General features: G+C 34.4%; 2 protein-coding genes across 2 annotated transcripts; one reads left to right on the top strand and one right to left on the bottom strand.

Moving 5' to 3' along the window:
• The first annotated feature begins 3,433 nt into the window (after positions 1-3,433).
• On the top strand, positions 3,434-5,278 carry LOC145073700 (protein TEEBE-like). The gene is made up of 3 exons (XM_079020211.1): positions 3,434-3,712; positions 3,828-4,325; positions 4,457-5,278. The coding sequence occupies exons 1-3, from the start codon at positions 3,622-3,624 to the stop codon at positions 4,978-4,980; spliced, it is 1,113 nt and encodes a 370-aa protein (XP_078876337.1). The 5' UTR covers positions 3,434-3,621; the 3' UTR covers positions 4,981-5,278.
• A 174-nt stretch (positions 5,279-5,452) lies between these two features.
• On the bottom strand, positions 5,453-11,343 carry LOC145073699 (protein SEMI-ROLLED LEAF 2-like). Its single transcript, XM_079020210.1, has 19 exons — positions 10,775-11,343; positions 10,253-10,580; positions 10,081-10,155; positions 9,713-9,828; positions 9,488-9,602; positions 9,282-9,410; positions 9,126-9,173; positions 8,850-9,010; positions 8,495-8,691; positions 8,113-8,405; positions 7,891-8,040; positions 7,412-7,792; positions 7,172-7,321; positions 6,871-7,080; positions 6,598-6,795; positions 6,407-6,526; positions 6,222-6,320; positions 5,978-6,136; positions 5,453-5,889 (listed from the first exon to the last, which is right to left on the bottom strand). Exons 2-19 carry the CDS (start codon positions 10,397-10,399, stop codon positions 5,752-5,754), a joined length of 2,886 nt encoding a protein of 961 aa, XP_078876336.1. The 5' UTR covers positions 10,400-10,580; positions 10,775-11,343; the 3' UTR covers positions 5,453-5,751.
• Positions 11,344-12,230: the final 887 nt, after the last annotated feature.

The following is a 12,230-nucleotide window of genomic DNA, read 5'->3' as shown; positions in this document are numbered from 1 at the left end:
GTCGCGTTCATTAATGGTTATTTTAAACGACATGGAATCACAAGCAGTAGCAGACCTTAGTGGGAGCCCGAGGTAGCCCCTGCTAACTTTGCGCAGTGGAATTTTTTTGAGAATTTTTCGTTATGGTGTATTTTTCCTGTCAAGCTACCCTTGAAGCTACATATGTTATCCCTAACATTTTGTTTTGGGTTTGCCACTGATCACAAGGGTAAAATTTGTCATCGCCACCTCCATCGTCTTTACAATATGAAGTGTAAAAGCTTGGAGGCTAAACAACAATATGAAGTGGAAAAGCGTGGAGGCTAAACAACGCAATTTGGTTCATAGCATTTTTGTAATATCCTAATTATAGGCCTAGAAGTTTTGGCCATTTTAGTGAAAATATATTTTTTTAAAAATAAAATAAAATAAGTAATTAATAATAAAATAATAAAATATAACCATATGATTATATAATATTTGCATTATGGTGGAATTAAGATATTATTTAAGACTATTTAGTAGACAATGGTCAAATTTGACAAATTTAAGAAAGATAAAATTGACTATGTGGTTTAACCGATTAAGTACGAAGGACTAGTCTCGTTATAAAATATGGTGTGGATGGATCAATTGTGGAATATCAATAAGTTATGTGTAAGTTGGAGGGGGGGGGGCAAAGTTAGGGATCATTTGATAGTTACTAACTGAGTTAGAGTAGATCAGGTTAGAAATTCTGATTGAGTTTATTTTATGATGTTTGATTTTTTTTTACTGTGGTGAATGATAAAAATGACCATATTACCCTTGTGATTTTATTCATACACATAACAAGGCATATATTAACAGAATAACAAGCAATGTAATTTTTACAACAATAACATAATTCACAGCAACATCACCAACCAAAAATAAAACATAATCATGGCAAAAGCAAGGTAATATTAACAGAAATTCGGGTCTACACCATTTGAATTTCTTGTATAACAAAATTACATAAAAACACATTGCATCTACAAAAACATAAAAAATAATAAATGATAAAAAAACAAAAAACAAAAAAACAACAGCCAAAACATAAACTCATACATATATCTGCAAAACAGGAACAAGAAGGAAGAAATAGCAAAACAGAAACATAAGAAATAGAAACAACAAAACAGCCAATCGATTTCTCAACAAAACCTCATACATATATACTAGCAAAATTTCAGAATGAAACAAGGAACAAGAAGGAGAAATCAAAAAATCTCGTAGGAAATAGAGAAATCGGGAACAAAAAATCTCGTAAGGAATTCAGAAATCAGGAACAAGAAGGAATGAAGGACGAAATAGGTAGCTGTTGATTCGTTGGAAGTAGGTTGCTCGATTTCTCTATTTTCGTCGGGACTGGAAGTGAAGGCAGGAAGGGAACGGTGATAGTTGTGTTCGATTTCTCTATTTTCTTAGGTGGAGGCATACCAAAATAAGAGCGCAAAATGGGAAGTCTTTCTTTTTGTACCCGGTCCATCAATTAGAAAGCTAGGACCGAATCTAATGAAAAAGTTGGATCGAGTCCACACGCTGGACCGAGTCCCTCACTTTCTAATCCATATCAAACATGTCAAATGGCTATTTTTGGACCCAATCCATATTTGGAACCATTTAGACACTATATCAAACGACCCCTTATAAACCTTGGTGATCAAATTTGAAGGTATGAAACTTAAAATGTCACAAACTCATTTTTCCATCCTATCCTTCACCATTCACGATATGGAGAGTTTAAGGAAAGCTCCATATGGAGATTTCTAGCAAGAAGGGAAGATTTTGGGTTGGAGGTTCAAGAGCAAGTGCATCGTCAAGTATTAGTCATATTGGAGCATTGGAAGGGAATGATTCTCTCTTATGAGCCCTAATTTTTTATCCAAGGTTTCATCATGGGACCAAATATGTTTTTTGTAGATCAAATGTAGTTTGGTGTGGATTTCAATGTTTATTAAGTGTTCTAAAATATCAGGAGATTGCCATTTTCTTAATATATGGTTGAATCTCACCTCTAATGCTGGATTTAGGGTAATTCATACCCTAACTTCATAAACAAGTTATACCATTGCACTTATGACTTGTACCTTGTGATCTAGACATCATTTGATCATAGTTCATAGATTGAATGTAACGTCCCAATAATTCATAGTAAAATTTTCATTTCAAAAACACTTAAACCATACAAATGAGTTGTTCCAAAACCACTAAATGTGACTATATCATTTAAACATCATAGTTAAATCATAAACAATCATTGCAGAATAAAATCTTCAGGGGTGCAGTGCGGTCCAGTCGGATCCTTCCTTTTGAAACCACAAGTACCTGGAAACATTTAACCATAAAATCGTAAGCATAAAGCTTAGTAGGTTTTCCAAAATACCACATAACATACATACAAATTGTCATGGGCTGCCCCCATGGTCTTTTTCCTGGCATGTCATGGGTTACCCTCAGGGTCTTACAACCAAGTGTCATGGGCTACCCCTATGGTCTTTCATGCAATTGACATTGGCTACCCCTATGGTCTTTCATTCAAATGTCACAGGCTACCCCCGGGATCTTCCATGCAAATATAACAAAGACAATTAGCATATAACACAATCCAGTGAGTCGGCATTGGTGCCTTCGACCCACAAGTACTCTTTTAGTTAGAGATGACTTATCACTCTTTTAGTTAGTTTATTGTTTGGTCTCGCTTCTCGATTGATTTACAAAAATAGCATCCAAAGTTGTGAAATCGTGATTTGAAATTGTTTTTAAACACCTTCATCTCTTGTATACTATCTTATAAAATTTATAGTTCTATTAGCTTCATTTTTTCCTATCCATATTGGTTTTTAATATTGTCTTACAAAAAATTAAACTCACTTTAAAAAAATTTGTTTCTGAATTTTCTGAAAAATTCAAAAGGATATGAAGCATTCCAATGGATATACTCATATATCGCAAATGAGATATATGTGGATAATTGTTGAAGTGAAAGTTTGGTATATATTCTTCTTAAATATCAAAATATAATATTTATCCAAATTAAATTTTAAATATCATATTTAGTCTTTATAAACTTAAATATCATATTTGTCAAAAATCCTTTTTTTTTACAATATTTTTAATAGTTTATAATCAAATTTTAATTTTAAATGCTCTACAAACAAGTTAATACCATTAACGTGATATTCGTAGAGTAGAATGGAAGTTATGTTAATTTTCAGACAAACAAATTAATATCATTAAGGTGAATTCAATAATTCATGGTTACATCACAAACCTTTATGTATTATTTAGTGTACTTCATTAAAGCGATCGACTTCACCACGTGACACATGGAACCAGCATTTGGAACCTGTATGAAGCAATTTGGAGTTAAGAATCGAACGTTCTTCAAATTCAAAGAACGAAAAAGAGAGCAATCACAGTAACCAATAACACTCACAGTCTCACATCACACCCAGGTTTTCTTGAACCCAACACCCAAACCCACGCATTTTGCTCCTAACTTTGTGCTTATTGAACATGGTGTGTCCCTCCTTAAGTTTCCAATCTTTAATGTTTCCCTTACATGTATATACATATAGGTTCTGTAATTGTTATCCTATATACTATGCATAAACAAATATGACTTTCTTAATGTCTCTTATCTTTTTTTCCGTTCTCTCCTTAAGCTTGTCATACTCTCAAGCTGCTGCTCATACTCCATTTCTTGATGGTAAAGCTACACGTCCTCTTTATTACGTGTGTTCTGTCCATTAGGGTTTATATATATAGGGTTCTTGCAAGATCGATATCAACTCTTTTTAATCTTTTGATTTGTCTTTATTTAGGGTTGCTTGCAAATGGGAACTTTGAAGAAGGACCAAAAGCATCAGACCTCCAGAAAACAGTGCTCATAGGAAGGTATTCCTTGCCGAAATGGGAAATCTCCGGCGTGGTGGAGTATGTCTCCGGTGGGCCACAGCCGGGTGGGTTCTACTTCGCGATCCCTCGTGGGGCTCATGCAGCAAGGCTTGGGAATGAAGCCTCCATATCGCAAGTTGCTGATTTAAAGGTTGGATCAACATATTCGCTCACATTTTCTGCAACAAGAACTTGTGCTCAAGACGAGGTGCTAAGGGTGTCGGCTTCCGGCCAGTCAAGTGACCTTCCGATTCAAACTTTGTATAGCAGTGACGGAGGAGATACTTATGCTTTTGCTTTCAAGGCTACTTCTGGTAGTGTGAAGATCAGTTTTCATAACACTGGTGTTCAAGAGGACCCTACCTGTGGACCTCTCTTGGATGCCATTGCAATCAAAGAGATGCGTCCTCTAAGATACACAAAAGGTATTATTATCGTCTCTCGATCTCCACTTACATCGGATAATAATTGATCAACTCTTATATATCTTTTTATGGATCTTTTAATTAGTGTTATACTGTTATGTGAGGTAACGTGATTGAAAATAATGCTTCAGGATATTTGGTGAAAAATGGGGGTTTTGAGATCGGACCTCATGTGTTCAAGAACTTCTCAACAGGAGTTCTCCTCCTTCCCAAAATACATGACATCATCTCACCACTCCCCGGGTGGATTGTAGAGTCACTAAAACCAGTGAAGTACATAGACTCAAAACACTTTCGAGTACCCGAGGGTCAAGCTGCCATTGAGTTGACTGGAGGGAGAGAAACTGCTATATCACAAATCATTCGCACGATTCCTAAGAAATTCTACACATTATCATTCACCATTGGAGACGCAAAGAACAGCTGCCATGGATCCATGATGGTGGAAGCGTTTGCAGCAAATGAAACTTTAAAGGTGAAGTTTGAGTCTACGGGAAATGGAGGTTTTAAGTCCTCTAGCTTTAAGTTTCAAGCGATTTCGGCTAGAACAAGACTCACATTCTTTAGTGCTTTTTACCATACCAAGCTTAATGACTATGGTCACTTTTGTGGCCCTCTCTTGGATGATGTTAAGGTTTTGCCTGTTTTTCCGTGAACATGGCAAATACTTGAACAACTAGAGATTGATTCAAAGGATGCTTCTTTTCTAGTTAGATTAGGGTACTGTACTGTAAGCTTTTTTTTTCATGGGCTTAATCAAGTAAGCTGGAGTAATAGGCATAGTTTAGCCCTTTTAAAGTCACTTTTCAACGATTTAGATTGGTTAAACTTTGCTTTGAAATAAACGGAGGTTGTTTTTTCAACCATTTCTTTTTAGAGTTAATTATTAATATTTGACCCTTCAAAAAGCTCTCCAATCATTGGAGATGATCTAAATATACAAAAGTTTAGCACTTATGAAAGTGGATTGAATGTAACATATCATTTGCGTTTGATGAACTAAATGCAAGTACTCTATCCTCAATACAATGTTAAACAAACAAATTAGAGTAAATCAATCCAGCCTGTACAATTATAAGTTTATTATAAGGTCCTTATATATGTATTCTTTGTTATAAGAATGCTAATTTAAATAAGCAAACCATTTATTCGAAAAACGGATAAGACACGACTTTGTTCTTATTAGTTACAGACTTACAGTCTCAATGGTTTACTCTCACCTTTAAGAATAAAGGCCAAAAATGGCATGTACATCAAATGTGTCGAAAAAGAATAACTCACATTGCTGAAATACCTTTTAAGACTAAAATCATCAAGATAAATAATTAATTAATGCCAACTTTAAAACGCCTTTCTTATGTTCTCCTTTCACTAGTTCAGGGTTGCATACGTAGGATAGGACCTTCAATGGCTGAACATGTCATCCTTAATATTGAGATGCTCTTAAGAAGTTATCATATGGACTTGATGTTGGTAGAGGAGAAATCTCATCTGTTACACCTTCATTACCAGATTTACTTGCACCAGAAGCTCCACTCTGTTCATTCAAACCATCGCCAGCTTGCTAAATAAAATATTAAAAAAATATGTAAGCCACATATCAAACCGATATGTATATATGTATGCATGCATATATGTATATATGTATATACCGATTGATTGTTTGTGTCACCATTGTTTTGCCTCTGGTTCATGCTCATCATAGTGGACATTTTTGTTTGCTTCTCACAGTGATTTGTCATTTCCAAGAAAGACATATTAGGTGCATTGCATACTGACAGTCTACCAACTTGTTGTGCAGACTCCATCACCTACACAATATTTAAATAAATAATTATGATCATATAATCATAATCATAATCGTTCTTATAAACTAGAATAACTAAAAAGACTTACTGAGTCTAACAATTGATCGACACTCCAGAGATCCATATCAAAAGCCGTTTCTGAATCTGCTTTAGTGATATCATCATCAAGCGAAAAGAGTGGAGAAACCTACAGAAATCAACAAATCGTATGTTTAAAGAAATAAAAAAAACAAAAAAGCAAAATTATAAATATGCAAGAGGATTTGATTTTACATCATCTTTGAAGCGACCCTTATTTTGTAAGATATCTGCCAACCCATATTCCGTAGGACATACATCATCATCAGGCACGAATTTGTGGAGCAACTCTTCCTTAATGGAAGTTATTTCAGTCTGCACATATAAACTGAGTCAATACAATATATACACTTGCAATCCACAAGTAAATAAAATGACAGGTTTACCCCTGCGACAGTTTCCAAGTGTTTGACAACTGCAGCAGCCAGTGATTCTGCTGACATGTTGTCTGCAAGCTTTAGATCCGAAAGGGATTTCTGTGCAGCCTTATTATCCTCTTTAGAACCAAACTTAATCTGATTCTGATCTGATCCATCTTTAGTGGTCAACTTGCAGTCATCAACCAAACACAAGAACGGATCAACCTGCATGACACCATTAAGGTTATAAGTCTTTTTCTGCACAAGGGTAAAAATGACATTTTAGAGACATATTCTTACCATATTAGAAAGTGCAGCCTTAGCCAGTGGGACAAGTGGGACAACACCAAAAGCTTTAGAAGAGATAATTATCATGGAGATTGACAATGTATAAAGAGATCTTCTACGCGATGTTGGCAGTGATCCTTCTATACCTCCTTCCAAAAGAGACATATTTAGCAACGAAAACGCCAGCTGGAAGCTTCTGATTAGAGCCTCACGGCTGGAATTCTACACAGTTTTTCAAAAACAAAAAAAAAAAAAAATTACAAAAAGGAAAAATATATTTAATGAAACCATTATTAATTAATTAATTACTTACTTTCCCTTTAGAGAATAACAACACCAAGCTGTAGGTGTGAGCAATTGCTTCATAATTTTCAGGTGTGTTTTCAGAGGAGATGGCTTGTGTCCAGATTGAAGATAGAAGTAGGGATATTTGATGACTACTGAGCCGAAGTGTAACTGCTTCCTGTATTATTTTTTTGAACAGAAATATATAAATTAACAGAAAATGCAAAAATGAAAACGACAGTGAGTGAAAGAAAGAATGAAAGTATACAATATCATTGTTTGCAACTGCTGCTGCACCAGCTGAAGAATTTCTCATGCTATACTTTCGGCTGTAAGTTGACTTGATCTTATTCATGACCCCAACATTATTGGCTTTTTGATCTCCTTTATTGGAAGCAAGCTGCTTCTCCTTTTGCATTTTCTGAAAGAGGGCAGCTGAAGAAGAAAACACAGAAACACTTCTGGAAAGCGACCTTGGAACAATTTCAGCTCTTTTTGGATCATCCAAATCCATGGATGGACTTGCATGAGGACAAACAGATGATGGAACAAGAACCACAGAGAAGATACGATGAGCTCCAATTCTAGTTTCATTGTCTTGATGAACCATAGCAGGAAGTAACTGATGAAATAACGCTTCAGGAAAAGCCTGCATATATAAAAAAAAACATAAATCATTCATTTTAGCAATTTGAAGCATGATTTATTTAATATCATTCATATAAATTTATCATCATTGATCCTTGCCTTGTTGTTATATGCCATATTTGGTAAAGAGGCGACAACTTGAGCAGTTCGGTAAACAGCAGCAACTGTGGTTTGTGCTATAACTTTAACACTGGAGATGTTTTCCATCATGTCAGCCATGATATCAAAAATAGGGCTAGCATCACCAACCTGATTCATTAAAATAAAAAGACTCGTGTTTTAGCAATATATTAAGTGAATATTAATGAAGAATGATGATACCTTTGAAGATAACTCAACAAGGCATTCATCAATGGCTTCTGTGAACTGTTTGTTAAAGTTGATGACATCAGTTCCAAGGTTTCCATCGGTTAGTGAATGATGTATGCATTTCTTCAAATGTCTAATGATGTCACTTATAGCACCGACGATTGCAACAGATGCTTTTATCTTTGTTTCACGGGAGAGTGACGTGGCAACTTCTAGAATGTCAAGTTGCATGTTTGGTCGTTTAATGACATTTTTGTGGTCAAGATGTTTGACTAATACCGAAAGCAGAAAATGCGTAATTTCTCCTGAAAATTTCAAATAAAATATTTGTTGCTAGTGAAACAAACAAAAAAGAAAAAAGATCTAAATAGAGGAGTCCATGAATAATTAATACCAGATTCATCGATTATGTTCTGCATGTCATTGAGTACTGGGAATGCGACCCCACTTGAAGCAGGCCAATGATTCTCATTATCAAAACAACGGAATAAAGATTCCAGAATACGCCTCATGGTTGTAGCTTCCTTAGCCAACTTACCCATGTTATGAAGACACACACGTGACCAAAAGCTTGCGCTTTTAGCATCTTCTCTGTATAAAATAAAAAAATGACAAAAGTTATATTAAAATTATTTCTCTATTTCATTGTCAAAAGGGTTATTCTTAAAAAAGTATCATGTGAGATGTAAATCAGGTACTACAATTGTGGTGGAAAGTTGAGAATTTGAGTTTTTGGAGAAGGGGCTTACGTTGACACAGTTACTTCACCCTTATCATTAACGATTGCTCGCCATGATTGAACCTTCACCAAAGCGTCTTTTGGGGTGACACTGCGATCATTTTTAAGCATTTCACGTACCCAAGAGTCCTTTCCTGGAGCTCCATAATTTTCCAAAACTACCGAAACGATCTATGTAATGCAAATCATTAATTAATTAATTAAAAGCTCATTTACTTTGTAAAAAACAAATAGGAAAAAGTATAGGAAGGATGTAAATAAAACCAGGTGTGGTAATTATGCTTACATTGTCAAACTCCGGTGACATATACGAGTATCTACCCATGAACCAAACCTATAATTAAAAACAACACATCAACAAAAGATAACAAAATAATTGATTTGATACCCTTATTATATACTACTATTGTATAGTATAAAGTATAAAGAAAAGGGTAGATACCATTGAAGAAAGGGCTTGCAACCCAGCTGAACGTAGTGGCACCACTCTCTCATCTTCCCCAACTTCTTGAGCTAATTGACAGAGTTTAGGGATAAATTTTTCTAAGGTAAACATGTAAGTCCCATCTTTCTGCAAAACACAAAAAGACTTGATGATTCAGAAGCTAAACATAAAAAAAAAAATGAAAACAAACAAAACAAACAAACCTGACTATTTACGAAGTCAAACAATGTTTGGCATCCGATAATTTGCATGTCATCTTGTCGTGTCTCATCCAGCAGAGTGTGCATGATTGCTAACAAACTATTAGCAAAAAGGGGCCTGATCATAGAAACACAAAAGTATTCGTTTAATTCCAAACTTCTTAAAAAAATGTGGTCATGACATGGTGGAAGAATAAGATCAAATATCACAGGAAATGAACAACTCACATTTGATCCTTGCATGAAATCAATAGCTTCCTGTATATAGCCATGACAATTCTTGCACCTCGAAAGTTCTGATTTCTTATTTCCTTGTAAAACCGTCGCTCAAGGGTATATGTGATCTGGAGGTACAAAAGGACATTATGGGAAATTAACAACATATTGCTTCTACTTCTTATATGATGAAATGTCATTCAGATCTTTCATACATACAAAGCCAAGCAATAAGCAAGTTAATGTTCCTTATTCTTTTTATTGTCCAAAAGAAATGTATCATGTATGGATATATACATGGATTGTGCTTTTGCCACAACTTACATTAAATGATTAGCATTCATTATAAAAGGAATCATTTACATCAAAAAAAAAAGTACCTTTGGGATCCGTAAAGGGTTCCTCACAGCATATTCACAGAGTTTCCCAACCTTACGATCATTTGGTTCTTCCTCCTTTTTTTTTTTTAAATTGAAAACAAAACATGTTACATAAGCATGATTATATAATAACATACACATAGAAATTTTGATAAATTTATAGGAGACTAACCGGATATACAGGGAATGTCTCAGCAATGAGCTTCTTGTACCTCTTCAAAGGCTGCCTAGACCTTGTACGGATTCCAGGGCAGAAGCAGCAAAGATGGCCACATGCTGGCACAACTTGCCTTGATATCACCCCGGAAACAACCGTCATGTTTGATGTTTAGAAAATAACAAAGATTATATAATTAATGTATGCCAATAAGGGAAGGATTCTTGTTCTTGTAGCTTTTATCAGCTTCCTTCCCTTCCAAATCACGATATTCTCGTAAAATGAGAAGGGAAGAAAAGCTATAAAAACTAAAACTTGGGTACTTCTTCAGATGTCCACCAGCCTGTAACAATACAAATCAAAGATCTGAATCAACAAATCGAATTCACATCAGAAACAAGAACAATAAAAAGTGTTCAATTTCAGTCAGGCATTTCATCGAATGGGTGGTATGCATACATATTGGAACGTGGAAAACGAGATTAAATCAAATAGGTGATAGGATCGTATAAAGTAACATGAAAGATCTGTTGTTACCTTCAGTCGACGCCAATACGGAGAAAGGCTAGAAGGCTGGTTAACAACGTTAAAGAATCTCAACAATGTACCAAATTTCCAGTTTCGCTCCACCCTTCCTCTTATGCATCTCCCCCTCAAACCATTCCTCTTTTCTCTCTCTTTCTCTCTCTTCTGATTTTTAGTTTTCACCCAAATTTTTCCATAATTAATATGAACGTATAACATCTCAGCCAGTCGCCAAACCATATTGTAAATAAATTTTAATGATTAACGTAGCATATATCAAAATTGGGGGAGGGAAAGATTCAACTGTATTTTGTATACTCGCTTTTGGCCGTTAGATGTGCTGAACCGTTCCGACTTGCAGTAGAACCGGGCACTTCTGGCTCCACCGGGTTTTTCACATATCCGAACTTTTTGGGATACTTTATCTTTGGCCTTTGGACTTTTAACTCATTTAGATGTTTAATCCCTCTTTAACTTTTTTTCCCGATTTAATCCCCAATGAACAATACGAATGCTTTTAGGTAATCGTTTGAACTTCTAAATTTTTTTATTCGACAAAAGTAATATCTTGATGATTGTAATTTTATGATCTCATAAAGTATAGTGTGTATCATAAAGTACATTATGTTTCTAAAAACTTAAACATCATGGTTCATATCAATTGATTTTATGGTCAATATTGGTGTTGTAAAATAACGATTTGAAACTAAGATCTCACTTACCGACTTTTGGATAGATATACTTTAGTAATGCAAGTAAAATTTCTGTTTTTGTTTAAGTCTAGAACCCAAATAAATTTGACATTAATATATTATCTTTTCAAAGAAAATATATAAATCTAACATCAAATATAAGAAGTGTCTATATGTGCATCTAAAATGATCTATCAATTTGCAATAATCAATTTTGAGTGTTTTGCATGCACTAAATGATTCTAATTCTCATTTTCTGGTTATTTTGGATCAAAATGTTTTAATTTGTAGAAATACAATTCAAAAGAATCTTTGTTAATCAATTTAACAATGATTATTTGATTTAAAACATGCATTATTTGTGTTTTTTAGTACAAACTTAGTAATTTATTATTATGATGGCATTCTCATTAGGATTTGGTGTTAGAATTTAAATAGACAAGATTATATATAAGATGACTAATTAACTATGATCCTGTCAACTTGGATTTACTAGTTTATGATGGCATCAATATACTTATGGTACTTTCATGATTCATCTTAATGAAACATATACCAAAGGCCTTCTAGTCTAATTACAGGTGTTGCTCTCTCTCCTTCAGATTGAGAGATCAAGTTTCGTATGAGACATAGATGGTGTTAGGAGTAATTTAAAAATAGATTAGATTTCTCATTTCAAAAAAAAAAAAAATCTAATGAAACATATAGCTTATTTCCGGTGTGTCAAAAAAAATTGTAACATCATTAAAAACAATTATTTCATCAAACCATGATTA

The sequence above is a fragment of the Lactuca serriola genome, chromosome 9 (genome assembly GCF_051521515.1).
Source record: "Lactuca serriola cultivar US96UC23 chromosome 9, Lser_US96UC23_V15, whole genome shotgun sequence".
NCBI lineage: Eukaryota > Viridiplantae > Streptophyta > Magnoliopsida > Asterales > Asteraceae > Lactuca > Lactuca serriola.
The sequence above is the reverse complement of the archived record's forward strand: the minus strand, read 5'-3'. Positions and strand labels throughout refer to the sequence as shown.

Excerpts from the sequence above, each read along its gene's own strand:
- LOC145073699 (XM_079020210.1), bottom strand. The coding sequence starts at position 10,399 with ATGACGGTTGTTTCCGGGGTGATATCAAGGCAAGTTGTGCCAGCATGT. Across the intron at positions 9,829-10,080 it reads ACCCTTTACGGATCCCAAAG|ATCACATATACCCTTGAGCG; the intron begins GTACTTTTTTTT and ends TTGTACCTCCAG. Across the intron at positions 9,411-9,487 it reads TTGACTTCGTAAATAGTCAG|AAAGATGGGACTTACATGTT; the intron begins GTTTGTTTGTTT and ends TGTGTTTTGCAG.
- LOC145073700 (XM_079020211.1), top strand. The coding sequence starts at position 3,622 with ATGACTTTCTTAATGTCTCTTATCTTTTTTTCCGTTCTCTCCTTAAGC. Across the intron at positions 3,713-3,827 it reads TCATACTCCATTTCTTGATG|GGTTGCTTGCAAATGGGAAC; the intron begins GTAAAGCTACAC and ends GTCTTTATTTAG. Across the intron at positions 4,326-4,456 it reads TCCTCTAAGATACACAAAAG|GATATTTGGTGAAAAATGGG; the intron begins GTATTATTATCG and ends ATAATGCTTCAG.